This window comes from Chlamydotis macqueenii, chromosome 12 (genome assembly GCF_036417535.1).
Source record: "Chlamydotis macqueenii isolate bChlMac1 chromosome 12, bChlMac1.mat, whole genome shotgun sequence".
NCBI lineage: Eukaryota > Metazoa > Chordata > Aves > Otidiformes > Otididae > Chlamydotis > Chlamydotis macqueenii.
This window is the reverse complement of record NC_141567.1, coordinates 5,407,881-5,434,782: the sequence shown is the minus strand read 5'-3', so window position 1 is coordinate 5,434,782 and position 26,902 is coordinate 5,407,881. Positions and strand designations below refer to the sequence as shown.

At 46.0% G+C, this 26,902-nt stretch overlaps 1 protein-coding gene and 1 long non-coding RNA gene across 5 annotated transcripts in view; one reads left to right on the top strand and one right to left on the bottom strand.

The window, feature by feature from the left end:
- LOC147599222 (uncharacterized) overlaps positions 1–14,091 on the bottom strand; it is a 21,924-nt gene extending 7,833 nt beyond the window's left edge. Inside the window, exons 1-3 of one of the 3 annotated variants that reach the window (XR_015259829.1) lie at positions 13,691–14,091; positions 13,460–13,611; positions 5,874–5,921 (exon numbers count right to left, since the gene is read on the bottom strand). This is a non-coding gene — a long non-coding RNA (uncharacterized LOC147599222). Of the gene's footprint in view, positions 1–5,873; positions 5,922–13,459; positions 13,667–13,690 lie in introns of those variants that run through there. The other 2 variants (XR_015259828.1, XR_015259830.1) reach the window with 2 other exon arrangements.
- NR2F2 (nuclear receptor subfamily 2 group F member 2) lies at positions 12,648–26,902 on the top strand. 2 transcript variants are annotated; one of them, XM_086756883.1, is made up of 3 exons: positions 12,648–12,805; positions 20,755–21,282; positions 24,406–26,902. In XM_086756883.1, exons 1-3 carry the CDS (start codon positions 12,763–12,765, stop codon positions 24,678–24,680), a joined length of 846 nt encoding a protein of 281 aa, XP_086613009.1. In that variant the 5' UTR covers positions 12,648–12,762; the 3' UTR covers positions 24,681–26,902. The 2 variants fall into 2 exon arrangements, with proteins under 2 accessions (XP_086613009.1, XP_086613010.1); XM_086756884.1 differs by lacking the exon at positions 12,648–12,805 and adding an exon at positions 18,787–18,941.

Sequence of the window (26,902 nt, the reverse complement as noted above, 5' to 3'; positions counted from 1 at the left end):
CTGGCTGAAATCAGCTCCGTTCTGCTTGAAGTTAATAACTTCCATCTGAGTGAGAATCTGGCCCTAATGCAGGGCGTTCGCGGCGTGAAAATTAGGATGTGAAAATGAAGACAATAACTGCTACTATGCCTTACCCGGATAAATTTTTATGGTGGTAAATAATAAGCTTTCGTTGGAGAGGAGAAACACACAAAGGCTTTGAAGCCGTGCTTTGTGGTAAAACAGCAAATTATTCCCTCCTCAAAAAGTAGCATACATCACAGGTAAGCTATGTGGAGGTGAAGGGAAAGATGCATTCCTTGGCTGAGAAGTAGCCCAGATTGGGCCCGATCCTCCGGAGGGGGACTTTGCCATCGATTCAGAAGGTGGCTGTGGCTGGGGACACAGATCAGATAAAGGCACTGTACCTGTCTCCCTCCCTAAACATAAATGACTGCCCTTGTCTATAATAAAAGGGAAAAATTGACTCTGGAAAACATGCCACGATAAATCTCCTCGGATAAAGTAGTACAATGCCTGGGTGAGAGGGAAAGAAATCCTAGAAACTAAAAATATACAATGCTTATTTAATATCGTTGTCATCCTCAGCATTACATGCTGAATACATCTAACACACTGGTAAATGCTTGTGAAAGTTACGCTTGTGATAGTTTTTCTTGTAACAGTTGCCCCTTTTATACAGGAGAGAAGGAAATATTTTTGGTTTTAAATATTCATTGATTCTTTCATCACATATTTCATTATATTAAGCTGTAATTTCCTAAATACGTTGAGGGGTGGCATTATTAATATACATATATCCTGCGTCTTGGCGGCTAGGTTGCATTAATATATTATTTGGGATGCTCAGTCTTTAAAGTAGAGAGAAGGTTTTTTTTTTATCATCACCAAAAATAAGGAGAGTGTGATGAAAAAACCCTCTCACAAATAAGGACGGATCCAAAAGCTAATGACATGCATGAAAATCCGTTTTGGATCAGGCCCCCAGCAGAACATTATATTGTATAACCGGTATCTTCTGAATATCTTCTATTGTTTGACAACCCTGATTGCACGCTAAAGTTGGAGTTCGTTTCCGAACAGAAGCTTTTTGTATAGAAACTTTAAATCATATCCCTTCGTGAACACACACGTACCATAGAGGATATTGTCTTATTAAAGAGCTTAAGCCTAAAGGTGTATGCCTATTTTTAAAAGAAATTTTCTGATTGTAGATAACTGCTCAATTTGATTTAGTGTCCAATGATAGTGATGGGGTTGATAACTGAGCATTCATCGGTAATTCATCTTGTGCTAGTAGAAATTTACAGCAAAGCAGTGCTTTCCCAACACTGACAAGTCCTATTAATCTTCTTCAGACACATTTCAATAGGTGTCTCCATCTGTGCCCAACATCTAAACACTCTGGCATCACTAGGGACTCGGAGACACCTTCATTTCAGGTTACACCAGTGAAAATGTGATACTAGATTGTACTCTATTTTTAACCTAATTCTCTCTTTTCATTCAATTAGCCTTTCTTGCCTGCATTTTTCTACTCATGTGTAACATCCTTTTCCCAGGAAGAGCTTAAAAATGAGATTTAGTTACTTAAAGAGACAGGGCAGGAGCAACCAAGAGCTTAATACATAAAAGCAGGATAATAAAGCTCACACATCCAGTGTGGAGACCGAATTGCCAGCCACAAAACACGTCCTGTGTTCCATGCCCACAATATTCCTCTCCTGAAGCAGTTCTTGCAGGCATCGTTCAGTTAGGACAGGTCTAAAACTAAACACCTCACCTCCAGCTTTCCCAATTTTAAAACAATTGCAGAGTATTTGGAGGTTGAAATCCAATATGCACCAAAACACCTCTGTTTGTTCAGGCTGCCCGGGGATCACCACCATACATCCCCACTTCTCTTCGCATCTACGGCTAATGCATGAACAAACACAGCGCAGTCAAATTACAGCAATAACATTTATGGGTGGATTATGTTCCAACTTCCTCGCTTATTATTAAAAGCAAGTCAGTTGCAACATACGTGGAAGAGGTAGGGTGCAAATGCGGGCGAATTTCCACTCGGAACCAAATGTTGGTTTTTTGCTTTCAAAGCTGCGATGAGTTTACTAGCAGACACAGCACAGCTTTAAAGCTTACTTGTTCAAAAACGTGTGTTTGGGTTCTTTTTTTTTTTCCTTCCTCACTCCATTTACGTTTCCTTTTCAAAGGAGAGCAGATGCGCACCGGTTGGGTTTGGGTGGCTCCAACTCGCTCTGAACTTCCCTCTGTGAAGAGCAAACCACAAGCCCTGCCTCTGCTCCGCAACTAAGAGGCGGTTTGGGACTTTCCTTCTGGCTTTATGAAGTTCTCTTGCGAGTCATATTATAGATCTAAATGACCTTATTGTAGGTGGCAAGTTTAAATGTGCCATATTAATAACTTGTTATCCAAGGCAAATTAAGTCCTTATGTGTCAAAAGCACTCTGCTCTGGATTACCTACAAGACAAGTATTTATTGAATAAACGTTGGATCCAATTTCATTTTAATGTGACTGACTGTATGCTTCAGCCCCTTAGCATGAGATAAAAACACTCAAACCTATAACTGTTTTGCAACATTACACCTAACTTGTCTGTTTCTATTATTGTCTTTTTAATGCGGTATATCCACAGTGTTCAGTGTTTTTAAGGAATTATTATTATTATTATTATTATTATTATTATTATTATTATTATTATTATTATTATTATTATTATTATTATTATTAAGAGCAAGGAGAGAGATAGAAAAAAAAAGACTGGCATTCAGCCTAAAGAGAAATCATTGAAACAAATTAATCCTATGCCGTTTAAATTGACATGGTAATCCATCATCAGCAAAGGGAAACTCTGAAAGCAATCTAGAATCTGCAGTGTTCTTTCACTGGCCCTCAGGCACAAAGACAGATAGTAAAAGAGGAAGAGGGAAAAAAAAAAAAAGAAATCGTAAAAGTTAGCAGCACCTTAGCAAAGGGAAGGGCTACAGAGAGCAGCTTTCACTTTTTCCTGCTTTCAACCGTCCGGTTCAGAAAGCAACGCTGATTAACCCTCAGCCGTTGCCTACGAAGGTTTACTCCTGTACGTCAAATCGTCTTCGGCTGCTGAGATATGAGTAATTTCAAACAGCTCAGAGCCCCATCCTATATAAACTCTACCATTGGAAACCTGGCCAAACATCAACTTGGGCATTTCTGCTTACAGAGGGCCTTTTATTAGCCTAAACTTGATCATTCCAAATGGACAATAAATTCCATCTTCACAGCCCTGGAGAAAAGAGCTGCGCTACCCTTGGGAGTTTAATAGCCAGGATTTTCATAGAGCTAGCATGGAAAAAAAAATCTGAGGGGTTTTATTTGGGTTTGGGTTCGGGGTATTTTTTTTGTCTATCCCCTGCTTTCTCAGCAGGGCTGTCCACTATAATGTATGTTTCCCAAGAGTTTTTTCAATCTAGTTTTAAATATCTAAAGCAATGAGACTTTGTGCACCTTTAAAATTTTATTATACTTATGGTCAAAAGAAAACATAAACCTCTTGGGCCTTGAAAGCCCATTGCAATACAGCCATTATCCCTATAATGTCAACAGAGCTGCAAAATTCTCTGGAAATAAACCTTTTAAGAACAGCTTTCCCTGCCTCGTGTTTTCTTTTAAGGTCAGTGGTGCATCACTTTTTGGAAAACGTTTCCTCTCTCTGGCCAGGTCTAGTGATCTGAAATAGAGTGCGTGTACCTAAATGAATAGGTTTAATTTTAGAGGCTGAAAAAATAAATAGAAGAAGAGAGGCAGGGCAGGAGTAATACCTTTCAGTTAGAAACAGACATAGTAGGAAAAAAAAAAAGTCAGAACTTTAGTGCCAGGGGCAAAGGGGCGAAAGGCTGGCTAATATGAACCATATCCAACATCTGCCCTATTTTAATTTAGCAGGGATAAAGTTTCTTCTTTCTTATTATTAAGAAAACTTTATGTGGCAGAGAAACCCACGAGCTGTGTTATCAAAACTGGTTTATTGTCACACTGAAACTTAGAACTATTAAGAATTGGCGGGGCAAAGAGATAAAAACTCCCCTTCTTTCTCCTTTTATACTCTGTGACAAGCCTAGGCTCGGGTCCTGCTGTCTGGGATGTCCTTTTCATGGCTTTATGAAGAACTGCACTTGGGGCTGCAACAGAAAAGGGAGGTTAATTGTTCAGGATGGGTCCAAATGATTGATTCTCCAGGTTTAAAAAAAAAAAAAAAATTCTGAGGATTTAAAACAAAATACAGCAGCGAAGAGGTTCGTGGTAGTCGCCCTCAGAGCCGAGCAATGGTGGTGGTGTACAACAAGTGTAAAGAAGGGCTGGACTGGGGAGCTGCATGAGAAACAGCCCAAATTGCCCGGCTGGAACGAGACCTCGCTCCATCTAAAAATGTTGCTTCTCGATAGTGCAAATTCTACTATAAAATAACAGCGTATACGAAAACACATGTGAGTAGCTGCAGGACCAAAAGAGCAAATTGGTTTCTGACAAAAGAAGGATTAATATCTTTGGATAATCTAAAGTTAGAATTTGATTGAAAGCATAACACTCCTTTAAGCATCAATAAGCTTAGGATCCAAAATATGGTTATTTTATTACCAGTTAATACTTAGATCAAAGCAAAACACTGTAGCTGGAAGGGACATTCTCTCTGGAAATGAAGTTCCATGTAATTATTTCCTATTAAAAACTGAAACTGGTCTCAGATTCAAAAATTTGTGCTTCCCTGCATGTGATATAATGCAAGCTTGTCGAGAGAGAGCAGACGTGCCATTTTTCACTGTTTACTGGTATCTCTTTGCTTTAAAGTTTTCAGTTTAGCTTTAACCCTTTGAGTGTGAAAAATTCTCATCCAATTTACTCAGTCAAACACGGGATACTTTTGGATAATATTGACTAATTTCTTACAAACAGGAATTAGAATTTGATATACCTTTAACACCATTTTAAATAAAGCCTCCAAATGTAAGGAGGTAAAATATAAAGAAAATGATACGGCGATCAATAGGCAGTTGAAACTTAAACCTTAAATTGCAAACAAGTATTTTACTCTTGGGTAAAACAGCTCATCTTAATTCAATTCGGGACACGGAGTTTAAAATATGCACTCAAAATATTTCCAAGAAAGCTGCAGCCTTTCAGAGAAGAGAGATAAGAATGTATTTTAATTATGAGGTTATAAATATGCGATCTATTTAATTTTTTTACCATCCCCTAATGCGGTTCATAATATTGTTCAGATGCAGTTAAATGTCTGTCTGCTCTATTCCTGTCCAGGGTTTTATTTTTATTTTATTTTATTCATTTTTTTTCCCCTGATAGTTCAGTCCCTATTTCTGTCATCTCTGAGGCAGGCCCTGGGAAAAAGGGAGATCTATCTTTCTGTGTTTATAAACTGCCACAGAATAAATAGGGAATGATTCCTTTTTACAACTGCTGGGCTAGTATTAGAAGTAGCAATATGAAATATTCAGACACATTATTTCAAGCTTTCCGGCTGCTTCTGATTCTGCTAATTATTTTTGATCTGTCACTCAGAAATAAAAAAAAAAAAAACTTTAAAGAGTTCATTAGGACTGCAGAAAGGAAGAGGAGTCAGATATAAGGCAGCAATTATAATTTGGTTTTAACGGTTTTTTTTTATTTTTTGCTGACTCTTCAGCTATATTGTTTAGTAGGAGGATGGCTACAATATAATTCTATATCAAGAGCTTGTTAAATCAAGAAGGAGCTGAGACATTCAGCTGGGATATTGTTTGCTAGCTCAATTAGTATCCGAAGAATTTGAAAGTACAATAAATGTATCTGAAGATCATATCTAAACATACTTACCAAAAAGTACCCACCTCTCTCAGCGGTTCACATATTTCTGCCTTCTGACTGGGAGAAAAAAAAAAAAAAAAAAAAAAAAGCAGTTCGGATGTATAGGTTAGGATTGACGTATGGCAAGGTTTGCGTGAAACAGAAATAAACCTGTATTTCACTCAACAATCTCCTGGCTTAAACATAGAATTTAGAAGCATCTTTTCCTTAAACATGTGGTTCAATAGCATTTTCTTCAAAGGAACAATTCAGTGTGTTAAAAGATTTAAGAACAAAGAATGTGCTGCAAAATGCAAATTCTTACTGTTATACTGTGTATGCAATTATGTACGTAGGCAGATAGATATAATTTGAGAGTTATTAACTTTCAACATCAATGATGTGCCCTGAATCAATACAATGTAACTACCCATTAAAACATAACCCAGGTGTGTTACCAGGCAAATACAGTCTGAGAAGCTTCTCTAGATTATTTTTTTCTTTTCTTTTCTTTAAAGATTACAGCTTTGCTATGGACAAGAAGCTCAAGAGATTGGTGCTGGTCCTAAAAATGGAGATTGTTTTTGCTTTTTGCAGTATCTGCCGTTTCTAGAATGTTTCATTTCCTCCACGTTTGGGGGGTGGGGGAAGAAAAAAAACCACCACACCTCTGAAATGGTGTAAAGGGAATGAATTGTCTCACAAATACCCGTGAACCTGGGAGCAGCACCGGGGAGGGAAGGGTTAATGAAACCCAGCTCTTGCCGACCTCCAGGGTCAGACTCTTCCTATCTGCAATCTAAGGAATTAGGTAAGGAGGTTATAAGATTATAGTGAAAGGAGTTATAGGCCCTCGTAGCCTCACACCTGAACATATTGGGCTAATCCACTGGGATTCTTAAAAATCGCTTCAGCCATGGAAAACTGTTAATTAGGCTGAGCCTATCCCGAGGTTTCCTGTTGTATTAGTGATCCAGCCGAGCTGCCTGCGCTCCATAGGCTCACGTGAAATGCGCTCAATACGCCTATATATACATTTTTATTTTTTTTCCTTCCTCCTTCTCCACAACTGAAACCAGCATCAGCCACTGATTTCGGGAGAAAGTAGAGTTTAGGTGAAAATCAGCCCGACAGATGAGCAAAAGTCATTTTTTTTCCCCCTCTCATCCCTAAGTCCTGGGTGCCCGGCGGGGTATTTGCAGCTGTTTCTAACTTCAGTGTTTGTTTACAGTAGCAAAATTAGCACTTGGAGGAGAAGTGAAAAGCTGTTTTCACATCAGTTTTACTCCTCGGTTCCTAGCTTTAGATGTCTTTCCTCCCTGCCAGTGATCAGCATCATTTAAAGTGCGGCTCAAACTTTCCCTCGGCTCCTTTCCCTTAGTTCTCTGCGGTCGCATCCTATTTTCTGCTACAGAAAAATAGACGGAGAGAAGGCAGCGTTTGAACACGGCCCAAACATCAGTGATTCGAGGCAAAGCAAAAAGGAAAAAAAAAAAATCCCGAGCATCCCTAAAGGACATATTTGAGCGTGGCTTGGCAGAGCCCTGCCCTGCTCCCAGCTTTCTGCCCTTTGGCACTTGGACATTCGCTCTTCTCCAGCGAAGTTTCCTTTAATCCGCCCAGACAACCCAGGGCTGTACCTGAGCCTGGATCGCTCCCTGCGACTGGCAAAATCCTCAACTTCCACACTCACAGCACAGGCTGGTTTTAGCCATTTTGTCATTTGCAGAAATGCTGATTTTTTTTTCATTTGTGTTTTTTTCTTTTATGTCATTTGTGGTCACCCTCGAATGGCAGTAATCTGTAGATTACATATTACAAGCCTTGTCATTACGTGGGTAAAACGAGGTGGTTAAACGCTAAAATCCATTTTACTCACCACATTTGCTTGGAAGGGGTGGGGATGGAGGGGGAGGAAGGAGAGGGGAGAACAAAGTTGTAGGAGAAGGATTTAAAGCCCTGGCATCTGCTGCTGGAAACCCCCCTGCCTGGTGGTCACAGGGCGGCTGGGGACCCCGCTCCCTCCAGCCTTCCTCTCGCCTGTCCCTGGTTCTTTTGTCCCCATTCGGGTGATCTCCCAGCTCTGCTCCACAGAGGCGACTTTGCCTCTCCTGGGTTGGCTCTGCAGCATTTCCAGGCTCCTGCTCGCCTCATCTCCCCCGCTTTCGCCTCCGTGCCCCTGATCCCCCCTCCAGCCGATGGAATTCGTCAGAAATGTGGGTCTTACCCCTTCCCTACCTTTGCCGGCTCTGATTAGATATTATTTTTCCATTGGCTCTGCTACAATGGGTTCCTCCCTTTAATCTCTCGCTATATTTCCCCCCGCCCGGTCTAACCAAATCCATGAAATTCGCAGCCTCTCTCTTTGACACGACTGGCTCGTCTAATCACTCCATATCGATTTCCCTAACTCTTTTCATCCAGCTGAAGACACATCTTAAAACACTCCAAGCCAGAGTGTGCTCTTTGCTTTATACACACTAATAAAATGATTTACCCTTCTCTCTCTGCTCTCCTCACAGGAGAAAATCGTTCGAGTCCCGGCTATTTGTGTGTGATCAGTAAATATTTAGTGTGGTGACATCTTCAGCTCCTCTCCTGATCAATACGCAACCCGACGGGAGGTGGGCTATTGTCCGGGCAGTGACTTGCTGAGATCTCCTTTAGATGGATTCTTCGCCCCCCGTGCGCTCCCTTATGATTTATCCTCGAAGGTAACCGGTAAAAAGAGAAGCCGAGGCTTTAAAAAACATCTCTTTCCAACCTGTTTATCGTGACATTAAAGCACCTAAGCGAGGAATGGCTCCTTCTTCCCCGTCTCCCACCTCCCTGTGATGGGCTAACGCTTCCTAAGCGCTGCTGGAAAAATGAAAATCAAGGCGGGCAGCCGCCCCAGGGTTGCTTCCCATCCCTGTACCCCTCTGTGTACCCCCCTGAGCCCCGGCCTCTCCGGCAAAAACCCGCCCTGTCCCTGTCGTGCCATGTTGCGATAAAGGGGCGATTCCCCCGATCCCCTCCATCTCCGGGCACCGAGCTCGCTCCCAGCTCTGTCTCGGCGGCTGGGGGTACCCGAATGCCCAGGGATGGAGGGTGCCCGCCTAGCAGCCTTCACCTCCACCTCCACCTCCTCCTCCTCACCGCATCCCACAGCTCTGCCTGCCCCAGCATCAGGCTGAGGCAGGGCAGGGGGCTGATGGCTTTTTGTGCTTGTTTGTCTGTTTAGGGTTTGTTTGTTTTTTTTTTTTTTGAACGACGTGGAAAATCTGCAGTGAAGAAAAATAATAGTACTAATAATAAAAATACTAATACTAATAATAACAATGGGAATGGAGAAGAGCTCAAAGCCCAGCTCCTGCGGCTAACCATAGACGAGAGCTTTCCCAGGGTGATAAAAGGGACAGAAAGACAAGTTCGCGTGTCCATGTTTTATCCTGCTCTGTTATTTCACTCCTGGGAAAGCCTATGCCTCGGATAGGAAATATTTCCACTCGCCGTGACCCCGGATGGCCGTGCCGCCCGCCCTCTGATGCGGGGCTGGGCGCCTGTGCGCTATAGGCGCACCCTTTACATCCGCAGTGTTTCTGTGCCCGCTCCCACCGCGTCCCGCAGCCCGCAGAAGAGCCCGGACATTTGTTTTATTTGCACGGCAGCTCTAGGTGGGAGGCGGTTTATCTCTGTAAATGTGCATCGCAGAAACGTATGGCTGGGTATTATAGACGTGCGAGTGCTACCCGAGTCTAAAACCAGCCACATCCACCTGTTAACTTTTGTTTAGAAACCACTTCCACTAATGGCTTTTCGCTAACTTATTCAGCCCGCTACTCCAGGATAGGAGGCAATGGAGGGGAAAAAATCCGTATGAAACCCTGCTTCCAGCCCCTCTTCGAGAGGACACTTTACACACCTTGCCTAGGCAGGGCTCCTATAGAGCGCTTATCTCTCGAATATATCTTTATACTAATGCATACTTAATTGGTCTGTCTTGACTGTCCATATAAAACAATTTAATTAGGGTGCTTTCTGCTTTGGAAAGAAAGAAAGGGGGGGAAAAAAAATCTGCCCAGCATTTATTGTATTTAGCACCAATACAGGCAGAAAATGTTGCACAAGTTTTTGGTTGAAAGAGCACCTATGTGTCCATTGAAGGGCGTTGATCCGAAAAGACAGAGAGGACAAGTAAAATCGATTTGAAGCGACCCTCTCTGTCCCTTTCACACCATTCAGACACTCCATTCCTTCTAAGACAAAGACCCAGCGCCTTGGGAATGCTGGCAAGGGGGGGAAAAAAGGAGGGGGGGGGAAGGAAAAAAAAGGGGGCTTCAATCCCCCCAAGCGAAAAGGGAGAGCTCTGAAAATTCCTTCATATTGCTGTTATTTACCCCCCAAGATATGTTCAACTCCAGGATTTTCTTCAATTCGGCATCTAAGGCTGCTGCTGCGAGGAATGTCCCTGGGAGGGGAGGAGGTAATTATGGCTATTAGTGCTGCCAGCCCAGCCTCAACCTTGGTCACTCGCAGGCTTTTGGGGTTAAAATAGCCCTCACCTCTGACCCCTGCGGAGCAAAGTTGGAGCTATCGCCACAAGTTGGGCCAAAGTTTTCAAATCCAGGGCTGGGCAACACCGGAGGGGGGGCGGGGGGAATACTTCTCCCTGGAATTATTTTTGGTTGGGATTTAAATCGTCTTGAGTCTGAGCCTTTCCCAATCCCTTTCGGAGAGCTGGGGAGGGGATCCTGAAACGCCCCGCTCCTGCTACCTTTCCCACTGCTCTTTCCATCCAGGTTTAATTTGGCTGTTTGTTTTCAAGCATGAAAATGGTTATCATCCAACTGAATTACTAGGTCATCCCTTCATCCACGGATCTCAAGGATAAAGAAGGGGAGATGGGTGGGCAGGGGGGCTCCCCGCTTTAGGTTCTCCCCACCACGACCCGTTCAGCTTTATGGAAAAGGAGTGGTTGGGGGAAAAAAAAAAAGAAAAAAAAAAAAAAAAAAGAAGGGAGAAAGGACGAAAAGGTTGAATTTTTCTCCTGTGCTTGCTGCACACCTTCACAATCCCTCCTCGGCGAGGGGGGATTTTGGAGCTGAGAGTCGGGGAGGAGGGGGTAAAATGAGGAGGGGAGAGAGCCCCCCCAGATGCAAGCACCCCTCTGGCAATAATAAAAATTCATTCCAGTGGGCTATGTCTCTGTCTCCATGTACTGATTAGACTTAACAAGAATGGAAACTTGTGTAGACCATATTTATGGTATTAACGAGCAGTTAAAAGATTTATCCTGCTTCTGATCAATACTGTGCGTGCCCACCATCCCCCCTCCCCAACCCGGCCCGGCCCTCCCCGAAGGCTGCCATGCCAATCGCCTTCATACTTTTCCATCCCCGATCGAGGTGGCAAAACCCTTTTGTAATTTTCATTAGCCCAGTAAACACGCAATTAACATGCAGGGCTGTGGTGAACTTAATTCCTGTTTTAAGGCAAGGACAAGGAAGAAATGGAAGAGCATTTGTTCCATTTGTCAAGTATGACACACTCCTCACCCTAACAGTTTCTTAAAATAAAAGCTCGGCTCCCCACCACCACGACCACCACCCCTCTTTCCAGAAACCCCCCACACCGATACACACACACACAAAAAGGAGCAGGAATCCATTAGTTGGAGAGTATTCTCCTGCCAAAGGCGGTATAATGTATTCCAAATTTTCCCAAGCCCTCACTGTACCGGGGTCCCCTTCCCCACCCCCTCCCCCCCAGGAAGGGGGTCGACGGGCTGATATTTCTCGTGGGTGAAAGATTCAGTCTTCTCCTAACCGTATATATAATTTTTTAAAATATAAATAAAATAAAACTAAACGTGCTTCCCATGCCTAAAAGTTGCCATGTTTGTGAAGGGGGTGGGGAAAAATGTCTCCAAGGGTTTCAATTAGCAACAAATGATTATTGCAACGGATTTTTGGTAATGAAAAAATGTGGAGTACCTCTTTGGAGCTGGGATCTCAGGGGCAGTGAAAGAGAGAGAGAGGGGGAGAGGGAGAGAAGGAGAGAGAGAGAAAGAGATTGCTGATTAGCTCGGATTCTTTCCCAACTTGCTTTAGCGTGTGCTTGCGTTCCCTGCCGACCCTACACAGGACACTATATATTTTTTCCCCTTCGGTGCATGTGTTGATAGTTCAGCCTGTAGTTGTTTGCGGTTGGCTTTTTTTTTCCTTTTTCTCTTTTTTTTTTTCCCTGCCGGGGAGGGGGGAGGTGGGGAAGGGGGAGTTGGGGGGCTGAAATCGGTCACATCCATCCTACCCCCACAGTCATTAAGTTAGGAGATTTCCCTCTCTTTTTTTTTTTTTTCTCCCCAATTGGAAGGGTGGGTTGTGAATTTTTTTTTTTTTTTTTTTTTTTTTAAGTCTCGCCTTTCCAGCCCCAAACAAGGTGTAGCGAGACGCTCTTCCTTCTAAGGAATGAAATGAGAGACAAGGATCACTCAAAGACATCTCCTACCTTGGGCTTGGGGATTTTTTCTTAAAGGCGAGGCGCACATTCCTAAGCAGCTATGTACAAAGCCCCCCCTGAAATCTTGTCTGTGTAAAGTTAGAGTGTGTTCAGGATTTTTTTTCCTCTCTCCCAAGGCTGATCGCTAATAATACATCGAAAGCACTTCCCTTTAGGTTGTGGGAAATCTATTCCCCTCACCTTGCCTCCTTCCCCCCCCCCCCCACCGAAGGCTGTAACTTTACTTTTTTTTTTCTTTCCTCTCTCTCCTTTTTTTTTTTTTTATCAGTTTGCACAATCGCTTAGATAAACACCAAGAAGGAGACTTCTCTTTAATTACCCAACGCACATCTTTCTGGGGGGCAAACAGCGGTCTGATTATTTTTTGTTTGTTTGTTTGTTTCACCTGCCAAACTAAAGGAGAGGTAGAAAAAGGAAGATGCAAGCGATTTGGGACCTTGAACAAGGCAAATATGGTTTTGGTATGTTTACTTATAGTTTTTTTTCTTCTTCTTTGACACTTTTTTCGGGCAATGTGTTGTGATTCTTGTGTTTCTCTTTTAAGGAAAACAAAAAATCCAAAAAAGCAAATGTTAGCTAATGTGCGTCTTAAACGATCGTTTCTAAGGTTACGTGGGTTGCTCTAAGGAGGGGAAGAGGGGAGGGGGGGGGAGACCCAAGTGCGTGGAATTGCAGCACCATCCGTTCGCACGTCCTTTTGCTAAATAAAGCCAGCAGCCAACAAACAAACAAGCGAACAAACCCAAGGGCCGGAGTGGGTTTTCCAGGTCGCTCCGTGGAGAGGCAAAACGCCCCAGAGTCATTTCCACGGCAGCGGCCGGGAGGCAGAGTCCGGTCGCAGCCTCCCCTGCCCGGGTTCCAGGCTGCTCGGGAGGGGAGGGGGGGTGGGGGGGGCGACAAGACCCTTAACTTAAGTGAAAGGTATTAAACTGTAGGGAATTGTGTCGCCGTGTGCAGCTGGCAGCGTTTATTTAGGGGGGGTGGGGGGAAATGGGAAAAAAAAAAAAAAAAAAAAAGAGGTCGGTGGTGAAGGTATAGCGCCGAGATCCCCTCTCCCCCTCCGGTCCCTTCTCCGGCTAAGCAAGTACAATGGAAAGAAGCTGGAATATACTCACCATCCGAAGGTGTGGTTGGCAGCTCGGCTGAGGCTTTAAGGCAATTATTTATCCTTTTTATTATTATTTTTAAGTATTATTGCAAAAGACGTAGATCTGACTTTAAGCAGCAAAAGTGTTTTGGTCTGACAACAGCATGCGAGGCACGGTTCCTCGTTTGGAAAAAAAAAAAAAAAATCACAAAACAGGATCCCCCCCCCCCCATCCCTTACCACTATCCCTTAAAAATACCTATTTGATACAGCGCTCGCAAGAAACCCCGATGCAGAAATCTTATAGTCCGGTCTAGGAGTGCCCGAGCCAATTAATTTTAAATCCTTAGGAATTAATCAGATTAAAATGTACAGAAGTTTCATTCTGGTCTGCATACGTGAGCCAAAAGTCGTTTCCCTTTAAGAGATCCTTTTCTTTTAAAGTTGGATTTTCGGCAGATAAGAGACTTACACTAGGGGGCAGCCGGATACTGTACTTGCTCCAATCTTCAGCAATTTTTTTTTTTTCCCCCCTCTCTCACAGCATATGCTCTGATTTAGCACTGTAAATTTTTCAGAGGACCCAACTCTGACAGCCCCTGGTGATTTTCAAAGTACCACAAGCCAGTGGTTAAAAATTGCATTGACTTGGAAGTTCAGAGGCACACAATAGGAGCCACTTTCCCTATTCATGGAACTTCAGTGTGGTGGAAGAGAAAAACACACACATACTACATTGAGGGAGAAGAGGAATTCATTGAATTCTGTTAGACGTAACTGCTTTCCACTGAGTTCAGAGCGAAACTCGGTATTTGTTCGATGCTGTATTCATATTGCGATTTAATCTAGAAAGAATTAGAGGACTGTTAGGCAGCTTTCTGCCAGGAAAGCAGCTTCCCCCTCCTTCCTCCTCTTTTTTTTTTTTTTTTTTTTAATAAAGATTTACACCGGCTCTATCCCCAACTCTATTTTAGCAAAATAAATCCTTCCGCTCCCTCTCATTAAAATAATTTACATCTGCAGTAAAATGGCAGGAGGGATGCGTTTGTTTATTTGGAAAACCAAGACAGGTCTTACTTTTCGAACAGAGCGTTCCCATTGTCATGAGGCTCGGGGAAGGAGAGTTGAGAATCTCCCTTCTCTTTTTTTTTTTTTTTTTTTTTCGCCAAACGCTCAGGTTTCGGCTCTTATTTAGCGAAATTAGCCGCAGTTCATTTTTTTACACTTCTCTGTTCTGCCTCAGCCCACTCGCAGGGGTGTTTTCGAAAAAATAGCAAAGCATCTCATGGTGCTAATAGATAGTTGTGTCGCTGCGTCCCTCGAAGAGCAAATAGTTAATCTGGGCATTCTTCATTAATGCTCGAGCAATCAGCGTATACGGCGGCTTTTAACCATGTATCAATGGCTTTTCATTTTTACCATCCTACCTTCAAACTATTAATATTGTACGTCCTGTTAAACCCGCTTTCTCTTCTGATTTCCGCGTCTGGTATAGCGGCATTGATGTTTTTTTCATATGGCGAATTAATCCTGTTTACTTTGTCAGATTCGAGACAGGAAAGGTTGGTGTTGGGTTGTTTTGGGGTTTGGTTGGGTTTTTTTGTGGGTTTGGTTTTTTTTTTTTTTCCTCAGGAAATTCAACATGAGCAACAATCTGTGTCCATTCTGCATTTTGAACCCCCACCTTCTCCCACCCTCCCCGAAAGGTGACCTCCTCGGCTCTGGGTTATTCGGAAATCATAAAGCGGTTCCCCACATTTTAGCGGGGAAAGATTCCCTTTCCCCCCTACACCCTTCTGCCTTTCAGTCCCCTCCTGGTCTCTGTTTCGGAGAAAGGGTTATTTTTGGCTCGGTCAGGATCAGGGGGAATGCTACAGCCTTGTCTTGGAAACCCAGCCACAGCACATCTTCGCCCGTGGGGTGTCCACGCACTGGGTTTCTGAGCAGGACACGGGCAAGCCTAGGTGCTTTTTTTATTTGACAACTTTCCAACCGTCTCAGCACCTGCGGCTTTAGCCACCTATGTCATTTCTGCGGCAGAAGGGGCGGTGTGCATGTGGACACGTGAAAAAGCGTGTGCGAGGGGCACTGAATCCGTCACAGAGGTGTGCACAGGTCCGTGTCCCCACGCCCGGGCTCGGTGACCGCTCAGACGTGAGCCGACACACGCACCCGTGTGTTTGCCAGAGCAGGGAATTCACCCGGCCGGGCACTTGTCTGTCTATTTTAACAGGTTTAGGGTTGTTTTTTTTTTTTTTAATCTCTCGGTCCCTTCGCCTGTTCCAGTGTCTTTTGGCCATTTTTCACTGGGAAACGGACTGGTAGTCCCCCGCTCCGCCGCCGGTGCGGGGAACGAGCAGCTCTCCCTGCGTACTCCGGTCGGTTCCCGCTTCGGTCAGCTCCGGCCATGGCACCCGCGGTTGCGTTACCGTGTCAGCGTACGTGTGAGCCGAAAAGAAAACAAAAAAAAAACCAAACCAGAATAAAGTTGAAGGGTCGAGAGTGGCTGTGTTACAGCGGTGCCGTGGAGGCGGCGAGGGAAAGGACCCTATGCCAGGCTCTGCGGTGCGGCGGGTTTGGGGTTTTTTTTTTGCGGTTTTATTTTCCCCCCTTCCACCGTGTCTCGCTTGGACCCGCCGTCCCCTCGCTGCCGAGGAGCTGGGGGAGCAGTCGGGAAGCGCGGCCGTGCCCCGTTACCCCCGCCGGGGCCCTACCCCTGCCAGCGGCCGGTGCCCGGCCGGGCGGCCCGGGCCAGCGCAGGTGGGGGCCGGGTCGCGGCCCCGCCGCTCAGTCCGCAGCGGGGCCCGAGGGCAGCGCCCGCCCCGCCGGGACCCCGCGTACCTGCGCAGCCCGACCCGCGGCGGCCGCCGGTCCCCTCCCCCCGCCGGCAGCGGGGCCCGATTTTCTGTCATTTGTGTGAGTTTTACCTCATTTTAGCCTCGATTTGCCGATTTTTCACCCAGCCGCCCCCCCCTGCTCCGCTCCCCTCACGACCCCCGAGGCCGTGCCCCCAGCGGGCGGCCCCAGGTGAGGTGGCGGCTCTCCGCTCCCCTCGCCGGGCTCGCCTTAACCCCTCGCCCCGACGGCGGGGAGGGAGCACGGCACGACAAGGCGGGGGGGAAGCGGAGCGCGGAGCCGGGCGGGGGAGCGACGGGACGGCCCCGGCCCCCGTAGCCGGCGGCGGCGGTGGCGGCGCCCGGCTCTAGGACCGCGCGGGCGGCGGCGGCGGCCATGGCGGTCCGCGCAGGGCGTCGCGGTCCAATGAGGGCCGAGGGGCGGGGCGCGAGCTTTTGACCAGTCAAACGCCGGTCGAGGAGAAAGGGGGGGGTAGGTGGGTTGCCCTTATAAGGCGCGCGGTCGCCATGGCAACGTGCGCTAAGTTGCAGCAGCCGTGTCAAAGTTCACTCTCCCGCCAGCGGGGCGAGCGGCCGGCGGGGAGCGCGCTCGCCGCTCGCTCGGCCCACACGCCGCCCGCCCGCCCGCGCGCGCCCCGCCCCGCCCCTCCCCTCACCGGGGGGGGGGGAGCCCCCACTTCTTTTTTTTTTTTTTTTTGAGGGGGGGGCGCTCTCCTCGCGGTGATTTTCCCCTCTTCCCCCCCCCCCCCCCCCCCTCCGAGGAGCGATGCTGCGCGCTGGGTTATGATCCTTCCCTCTCTCCCTCCTCCTCCTCCTCCTCCTCCTCCTCCTCTCCTCCTCCTCCCGCGCTCACCCCTCTCTTTTATCATCCCGGCCGGCTGGGCGCTGCGCTGGCGAGTTGACTCCTTCCCTCCCCTCCTCCCCCCCCCCCCTTCCCCTCCCTCCCTCCCCTTCTCCCCGTCCGCCCCGCGGCCCCCCTCCCCCCGCCCGCGCCGTGAGCACCGGCCGGCGCGGAGGCGAGAGCCCCACTTGCGAGGCGGCAGAAGCAGCATAAGGCAGCGCGGGCGGCGGCGGCGACGGCAGCGGCGGCACCCGAGAGCGGCGGCGGCGGCGGGAGAAGCGGCGGAGGCGGCGGCGGCGGTGGACGCGGCGCGGCGGGAAAAAGCGGCCGAACGGAGCGAGAGCGGCGGCGGCGAGGCGGCGGCGAGGAGGAACAAATAAACAATCACGATAATTAATAATAATAACAACAATAATAATAAAGAAAAAGCCAGAGGAGGAGGAGGAGGAAAAAAAAAACCAACAACAACAACAACAAAAAAAAAAAACCAACCAACAGCCAGCCCCCCCCACCCCCGAGCCAAAAAGAGGGAGAGAGAGAGAGAAAGAGAGCAGCGCCCGGGCGGAGCGGCGGAGAGGAAGAATTAAAGCGAGCGAAGGAGGGAGGAGAGACAGAGCAGAGAGAGAGAGAGAGAGGAGGAAAGAGGAGGAAGGAAAAAAAAAAAAAAAAGCACCACCAAAAAAACCCAACCACCACAACCAACAACCAGCCCACAAAAAAACAAAGCGATCGCAGTTGATGTTGCTGCCGCAAGCTGGACTTCCAAAAACTACGGCGAGACCGTCCGCTCTCCGCGCCGAGAAAAGTCTCCTCAGCCGTGCGTGGTTTTTTCCGCTGTGTGTGTAATCTTTAACCTTTTATTCATTCTTATTTGATGGCTTTCCTGAATGGCTGACTGCGAGCTTCCCTGGACCTGGCCCCCAGACACCCGCCTCTCCTCCTTCAACTACTCTGCTGCAGATCAGCTCTAAAAGAGAGAGAGGGAGATCTTTGAGAGATTTTTTTTTTTTTTTTTCCTCCCTCCTCTCTCTCTCTCTCCTCTCTCCCCCACCCCCACCCACCCCTTTACTTTGCTCTCCCGGAGCCCAGACAATCGACTCGCAACTCTCCCCCCCCCTCCCCTCCCCTTCCCCGCACACACACACCCCTCCATCGCCCCGTGCTTCTGCACCGGGAGATCCCCCGACCCTCCTGAAAAGAAAAAAAAAAAAAAAAAAAAGGGGGAGAAGAACAAAAGAGAGGGAGGGGGGGAAGAGGAGAGAGAGGGAGGGAAAGGAGGAAAAAAAAAAAAAAAGGCTGCCGCAAAGCTGATCTGAAAAGCAAAGCAAACAAACTTTGAAAAATAAAGGGGAACAGGAAGTTTGGCCACGGTGTCCGATAGATATGGCAATGGTAGTCGGTGCGTGGCGAGACCCCCAGGACGATGTGCCCGGAGCTCAGGGAACGGCAGCCTGCGCCAGCCCCGCCGGTGCAGGGACCCCCGGCCGGGGCCCCGCACACCCCGCAGACCCCGGGGCCCGGGGGCCCTCCCAGCACTCCGGCCCAGCCCAACCGCCGAGCCAGCAGAACCAAGGAGACAAACAGCAGCAGCAGCAGCACATCGAGTGCGTGGTTTGCGGGGACAACGTCCAGTGGCAAACACTACGGCCAGTTTACCTGCGAGGGCTGCAAGAGTTTCTTCAAGCGGTAGTGTCAGGAGGAATCTCAGCTACACTTGTCGTGCAACAGGAACTGTCCCATTGACCAGCACCACCGCAATCAGTGTCAGTACTGCCGCCTCAAAAAATGCCTCAAAGTTGGCATGAGACGGGAAGGTATTGGGATTTCATTTGTTTTGCAAATTTTTTTATTATTATTAATATTTTTTTTTTCACTCGCTGCGTTTTGGGTCTTGTCGGTTTGTTTGGGGTGGGGGGCTTTTTGCTCTGTGCTTTTTTTTTTTTTCTTTTTCTTAAATTATTATTTTTAACCTCTCTCCCCAAACCCCCAAACCCACCCGGAACCTTTCCTCACCACCCTCCCCCTCTCTCTTCCCTCCCACCCCCCTGAATAAACTTTCTGGGAATGAAAGAAAGCGGTGTGGGAGAGGGTGGGCAGGGGCTCCCGCATGCATGCTTTCCCCTGCGCTGGTAATTGATTTGTGTTTGTTTTGATTTTGCTGATGGAGGTTTATTGGAAGTGGATTTTTTAGTTTCACGCTGCTTAGGAGCCAGATGATCATTCTGACGTCTTGGTTACTTTTCCTCCGCCTTGCCTCCCCGCATGCTCAGCCTCACCCCTTGTCCCCCAGCAGCTCTGTCTGTCTGTGCGCACGTATATATATGCATTATATATGTGTATATATATACATATACATCCCCCAGCACCCTGCCTTAGCCTGCAGTTTTACGCAGGCGGTTCAAATTACTGTTACAATGGGACTCACCCTGCCCAGGCTCTACAGCACTCCGCTGTGCATCCCAGCCGGATTTTTCCTCCTTTAAAAATATATATACACGCACAAATCCATGCGTGTGCCTGCGTGCGTGTACATATATTGCCACATCCCTGCCTTTCCCCATTGTTGCTATTTCACTTTTCTCTTCTTCCCCCCTGTTTTCTTGTCCCTCCAGGAGAGGCAGGAGGGGGGTAGAAGGGACGAGGTTTGGGGTGTTGAGTGGGGGGGGTGAGGAAGGAGCAGCCCAGAGTTGAGTGCGGGGCGGCCAGGTCTCTGCAAGTGGAGTCTTTGTGATATAAAATTAGATGAGAAATGTGAGCCCGCAGTTTTCCAGTGCGTGCTCTGTGTCTGGACGCTGCTATGTAGGTTAAGGGTGAGGGGGCTTGGGACTCGCCGGGCTCCTCTCTTTGTGTTTCTGCAAGAGTAGCTAACCCTGCAGTACGGGCCAGAACAAATATAAATCACCCACATTTTTAGGCGTTCTCCCTTCTCGCCGTCTCTCTGCCTCCGAGCCCTTTTTCTCTCGCTGTCACCGTGTAAATTTATTAACAAAATGAAAGGCCCGCTTTCCGTGGGCAGCTGAGGAAGGGGCCTTTGGATAATGCCCCGGCCCCGCCGGGGATGCTGTGAGGTGATCTTGCCTCCTTTGATATCTCTCTCCATATATTTTTATAAGGGGGATGGGGGGAAGATGTATGATAACAGCAGCACCAATATATTCAGTGGGTGAGAAACGCGTGTGTGGGACCAGCGCCGGGGATTTTGAACTGAAGTGTTTCTTCCCTCTCTTCCTCCCTTCCTCCTCCTCTATCCCCAAACCGAAAAGCTGGTTTTGGTGGAATGAAGGAAAAAATACCCGGGCACACAAAGACCTCTCGTGCATCCCTCTAAGGAGGGGTGGAACTGGGGGGTAATAACCAAACTGGGATGTGTTTGGGGAGGTGAGGCTCTCGGGCAGCCCTGACCGAGCGGGCCAGCATTGCTCAGCTTTTACGGTCGCTTTAGCTTGACCCTGGAGCCTTAAACTGGGGTGCAGGGGTGAACTCTGGCTGGAAAAGCCCCTGCTCCCCCTTAAGCTGGCCGGGTCCGGTGTCACACAGGCAGGCAGAAGCACACAAAGCAGGCTGTATGTGAACCCATGGTCGCAATTCAGATATTAATAGCTGTAGTTTCTTTTTTATTTACTGCAGCGGTCCAGAGGGGCAGAATGCCACCCACACAGCCAACTCATGGTCAGTTCGCCTTGACAAACGGGGACCCTCTCAACTGCCATTCCTACCTATCCGGATATATCTCCCTTCTTCTGAGAGCAGAGCCCTACCCCACCTCCCGCTTTGGCAGCCAGTGCATGCAACCCAACAACATCATGGGCATCGAGAACATTTGTGAACTGGCAGCTAGGATGCTCTTCAGCGCGGTGGAGTGGGCCAGGAATATCCCCTTCTTCCCAGACCTCCAGATCACAGACCAGGTGGCTCTCCTGAGGCTGACCTGGAGCGAGTTGTTTGTCCTCAACGCTGCCCAGTGCTCCATGCCCCTCCACGTCGCTCCGCTCCTGGCAGCCGCCGGCCTCCACGCTTCGCCAATGTCTGCTGACCGAGTGGTCGCCTTTATGGACCACATACGAATCTTCCAAGAGCAAGTAGAAAAACTGAAAGCATTGCATGTCGACTCTGCAGAATATAGCTGTCTAAAGGCCATAGTCCTCTTCACCTCAGGTAGGCAGAGTTTCTTTGCTCTTCCTTTTTCCAACTCCCCCTCCCCAGAACTGTTGGCTCTCGCAAAGTGTTGTTGCCTGCACCCCATCACCGCTCCCTGCCCCCTCCTCGAGAACCAGCGCGGTCTCTTCCCTTTTAGGAAACGGTGCCCTGGGGTCTCCCCTTCAGGGCCTTGGATCCGAGCATCCCATCTTCCAGGGAGTGCAAAATATATATCTTTAAAAAAAAAATATTAAATAAAACACGCACACAGCCCCCCCAGAAAAGACAACCAAAGCACACCCCAACCCCAGCTGAACAATGCTGGGGACGGGGGAAGAGAGGGGCTCGGGGAGAGGCACCCATTCGCCACGAGAGACTGCGCTTTTCCCATTGAAAATAATATTTTATTTAACAGTATAGCTCTGGGTTGTTGCATTTAATGACACGCATCCGAACAGCAGCAAAATCTGTTTGATGTTGTTAAATACAAGTCGTCCTATCAGTGAAACCACTTTAAAAAGAGGATCATTTTATGGGCAGCCAGGAAGGGAAAAAAGCCCTGCAGGATTAAAAATTGAATTAAAAAAAAAAAAAAGTTAAATACGCAAAGCCGGGTTTAAAATATGTTCCCTGCCATCCCATAAAATAAAATAAATCAACTTTCCAAAGAGCTGTCTCTGATTTAAACAGAATGTGGCAGCGAGCAGTTCTGTGTCATTTAAGCTAAGGGGAAAAGTTTGCATTTGTACCCAGCAGGATCCGCGTAGCTCCAGTCCGGAGCGAGTAGCGGGTGCGAAAGGATCATTACCATAAGCAGCCAGGGATGGGATGGAAAAGTAAGAGAAGGCTGAAGCTCCCTCTCCGCAGTGTAATCCCGGGGTGGCACAACCCTGCCTCTCCCGAGGAAAAGACCTCGAGGTGTTTCTTAGATAATCAAAGAGAGGGGAGGGGGGGGGAAATACGTGTCAACTTTTGCTGCCTAGAAATAGTGCATGAGTTATAAAGCAATAATTGAGTGCGTTGTGAAATCTAATTAGCTTGCACTAGAGTTTAACCTGGGTGAGTAATAAACCTGATATTAACTCTGGAGGCTAAATTTTTTTTTTTTTGGGGGATGAAAAAAAAAAATCTGCTCGCTAATTTGTGCAATACGTTATCTCAGATTGCTAACTTCGGCAACCCAGTGTGCTGGAGCCCTAGAAGTTTGGGGATTAAGTTTAAAAATACATATATTTCTTCTGTAACTCATTTGAAAGCTTGGGAAAGTGGCCACGCGATAAACATATGAATGGAAGCAGGACCTGTAAAATAATTACTCATCGGAGTTTTTTAAAGCCTGATATCAGGAAACAGGAAAAAAATGTAGTTTATGTGGGAAAAGAAGGGCTCACAATCCGTTCCTTGTTGTGTTAAAGGGGGTCTGGGGAACGAAGTCATTTTCTGGACTTTGTCCAGGTTCTGGGTCGTGACCTAAACTTCCTTTTATATATTATTGCTTTACACATAAAAAACTTCTCTTTTTTTTTTTTCCCTCCCCCCCAAAATTACTCGTGCTGGAGTCCCAAGGTGATCAATGAGCAGGGCGCATCTAGCCACAGGGAGACAGGGATCCCGAGTGGGAAGGGGTATCCGTGGGGTGCTGCTTTTATTTTTCTACCGTTTTCTAGGATGCGTTTTCTTCTCCCTCGCTCAAACGCTCAGCGAGGATCCCACACACGCTCACATCCCTCCCCAGCCCCCTGCCCGGCTCACACCCACACCGTGGAGTTTATTTCCAATCCTGCCTTTTCTCCCAAATCACTTTTTTTTTTTTTTTTTTTTTTTTTTTTAGCCTTCTGAGAAAACAATCGTCCGATCCTGTCGTAACTGTTTAATTTATTACTATTTTCAAAATGTGAGGCCTGGCGTGTAAATTGCCTCCCAACTAGATAAACGTTTCTTGTTATCTGATTCTGGGGAAGATAGCCTCATGCAAAAAAAAAAAAAAAATATAGGGTGATGCACGCAGCTTCTGCAGCACCCCAATAACGCTCCCTGATGTAAAGCAGGCGCACATAGATGTATATAATGTTTGCTGCAGCCTCTTTTAAGAGGAAAAAAAAAAATCTGGGTTCTAATGACTCGCAGAATATGCATGTGTTAGCCCTGTGCCTAGGAAAGCCACAGGGAGGTCAGGTCACAACCTGTGCTCTTTCAGCACAGACGTCTCTGATTTAAAGGGAACTTATTGTATTTTAGCGTATCAGGGAAAAAAAAAAAAAAAGAAAGGGAAAAAAAAATGTCCAGACCCTATCAGGGAGTTTTCCTCTTGTAAGGGCCTTTAGGTTTAAAAAGAAGAAGAAGAGGGGGAAAAAAAAAAAAAAAAGAAGGGGGAGTGGAGGGGGGAAGAAAGAAAGAGAAAAGAAAAGAGGGGGGAAAAGAAACAGCTCAAATGAACAGAGAGATCACAGTTTGCATGGCTGCCTCTGAATAGGCTAAACTGACAAGATCAGTTTTAAAGGGCCACTTAAATCAGTTTCAAAGACTGAAGAAAAACGCGTTGTCTTCTTTGGGGGAGAATCTGTTGCTGGATCCGGGGCGCCATTATCTTTGGCTGGGCCCGTTTTTTATTACAATTATGATTTCTGTCACTGTTATGAGTATTCCTTCTCATCACACGGTGAGGCTCTCCCCAATTATTTTCCACGGGGGGGCGGAGGGGGGAGAAATATTGGCTCCCTTTGCCCCCTTTCGACTACAAGCCTTCCTCGCCCTCCCTAGCCTTTCCCCCTAAAATACAGATGCACGACATTCTGCTTGGCCAGCACCTCCTTGTCAGCCCCTGAGGTCTGTGGTGCCATTGGGAACCTCGAATCTTTGGGATTCTCGATCCTACAGGAGACCCTCCGGAGGAGAGGGAGCAATACAAACACACGCACACGTACACAGAAAGAGAGAGATTGTCCCTTTTGGTAAAAGCTGCTTAAACTCTGGGGGGCGAGGTGATGGCGCACGATCTACACTTAATTCTAGCTATAAGAAAAAAAAAAATCAAATTAATTTTTTTTTTCCAAACCAGAACTTTTTAATCTGATGATTGTTTTCTTTTTTTCTTTTCTTTCTTTTTCTTTTTTTTTTTTTTTTTAATACACTTTCTTCTAGATGCCTGTGGTCTCTCTGATGTAGCCCATGTTGAAAGTTTACAGGAGAAGTCACAGTGTGCTTTGGAAGAGTATGTTAGGAGCCAGTATCCCAACCAGCCAACACGATTCGGGAAGCTATTACTACGTCTCCCCTCCCTTCGCACTGTCTCCTCTTCTGTCATAGAGCAATTGTTTTTCGTCCGTTTGGTAGGTAAAACCCCCATAGAAACCCTAATCAGGGATATGTTACTGTCTGGCAGCAGTTTTAACTGGCCTTACATGTCCATTCAATAAAATATTCGAGAGAGGAAAAAAAAAAAAAAATTGAGAAGGGAGATGAAAGAGAGTGAAAGGAAAGCAAATGACATTTGGGTTCTGGTTGTTTCTTAAATTTCCTTCTGCTAAGAAAGGATGTAAAAGGATGTTACAAGTTTGCTAAGAGAAGACAGGAGAAAAAATTAATGGACTGTGAATTTTAAAAAAGAGACTGTCAAATGAACTTTTACAGAATGCATTAAAAACTCCCGTGTCGTTCAGAAAAAAAACACTTGCTACTTATCATTTTTTTGTAAAAAATAAAAAAGAGAGAAAGAAAAAAAGAGAAAGAAGAAGAAAAGAAATGATGGTGGGCTTTTTCTTTTTTCTTCTTTTTTTTCTTTTTTTTTGGGGTAAACTTTTTAAAAAATCTCGCTTAAAGTGCATTTAAAGGAAATTTGGAGAAAATTAGCAGAACGGAAGAAAGTAAGTCTTTTTTTTCCAAATTATTAATTGTCCTATGTGTCTATGTACCTATAGCTGTTCTTTTTTGTATTTTTCTGGTTTCAAACCAGTTTATTCTGTGGTTCTATAATAATTTTTGATATAACCTTGGCTTCTTTAAAAAAAAAAAAAACAAAACTGTGTATCCTTAAAATATATGTTCTGAAAGAATTAAAACTGAGTCCACGAAAGTATCATAGGAAGAAAGGAAAAGAGAGGAAAAAAAAAAAAACAAAACCCTCAACAACACAATGATGGAAGCGCACTTAAGGTGGTGACCCAAAATCTACCTTGAAGCTGAGAGAGCTATAATTATAGAGACCCGAATGAACCACACGTGTCATATGACTACCCCCAAATCTAGGTTTTTTGGTATTTCGGACAGAAAATGAACTGTGGGGATTTATTATAGGTAGAAGGAATTTGTGTCCAAGACACACTACGGTTTTGATTTAAAAAGCAAACAAACGAGCAAAGTGAACTTTTGTAATTCGAATTGGGTTCCACATAGTTCATCATGAATTGTTATTAAACTCCTCTATCTGTTTGTATATTTGCAAGCCCTTTGTATTATAATAATTGTTGATATTTTCCCTTTTTAAAAAATACCATTGAAATCAGCATGACAAAATAACACTGTTGGCACTTATAGATAACGTGATTGATTCAGTATCTTAGAGTTTACAGTTTTGTGTTTAAAAAAACTGAAGGTTTTTTTTTTTTAAGTGCAACATTTCTGTATACTGTAAAAGTTATAATAACTGAACTGTTTGGTCGAGTCTTTGTGTGTTATATTCCAAGGAAAATTGAAAGTATTCAGAAATTAAAATATTATTTGATATCTGAAACTTGTTTGGCTGTCATAAATGTCTTTCAGAAACCACATTACTTCTCTATAGTTTGCAGTCCTTTAAGTCCATAGGCGATTGATTTGTTTACTTGTCACAGTAAGTTTGTAGCAGATGTATTGTAGTGTATTTACCTGTTTAATTCCGGGATGGGGGTGGAAGGACTTAAGTTCGTGGTTTATCTCTGGTCTTAGGAAGTACTATGCTGAAATGGTAAACCATCAACCCCCATTCATCTAATCCTCCTGTTAATTAAAAATGGATTTTCTGGAGAAAAAAAAAAAAAAAAAAAAGGGCCCTTATTTTTGTCACACTTAAGTGCCTGCGTAGGAAAGGTATTGTTGTGAAAAAGTATTAGAAATCTGGAGATCGGTGTCTATTTTATGATCAGAATGGGGCAAAAAACCTTTTGTAAATGTCTGACATAGGCGCACAAGATCATTCAAGCAAGGTAATAGCAGTATTGTAAATATAGGTCAGTTGTTTGTGATGAGTTTTCTTTAAGTACGTGTGATTTTTTTTTTTTTTAATACTACTCAGTAGTTGCCATCTATCGTTGTCACTGAGAGGTCTTCAAATGGAGTGGCTTTAGCTTCTAGCACTGAGGAGTCGGTTTTTAATGTATATATACTCTCAAGCGGATTTTTTTTTTTTTTTTTTTTTTTACCTTAGACTGTGAAAGCATGACCGCAGGTCATCCCTGTATTTGATATACGGGCTGTATGTCTGTCCGCGCACCGGCATACGCACACGCGTAGGGCTACGCGCATCTTCCCTGTGCAGCTGCGGGGCCCCGCTCCCGCGGCCCTTGCGCGGGGCTGCGCTGGGGACCTGCCGGGGCCGCGGGACCGGGCCCACCCTCTGTGAATCTAGTCCTGTCCCCAGCAGGCAAAAAAAAAAAAAAATAAA

Bases quoted from the DNA above. Each gene is read 5' to 3' on its own strand.
- NR2F2 (XM_086756883.1), top strand. From the start codon at position 12,763: ATGCAAGCGATTTGGGACCTTGAACAAGGCAAATATGGTTTTG. The intron at 12,806-20,754 runs GTATGTTTACTT...TATTTACTGCAG, and splicing joins ACAAGGCAAATATGGTTTTG to CGGTCCAGAGGGGCAGAATG. The intron at 21,283-24,405 runs GTAGGCAGAGTT...ACTTTCTTCTAG, and splicing joins CATAGTCCTCTTCACCTCAG to ATGCCTGTGGTCTCTCTGAT.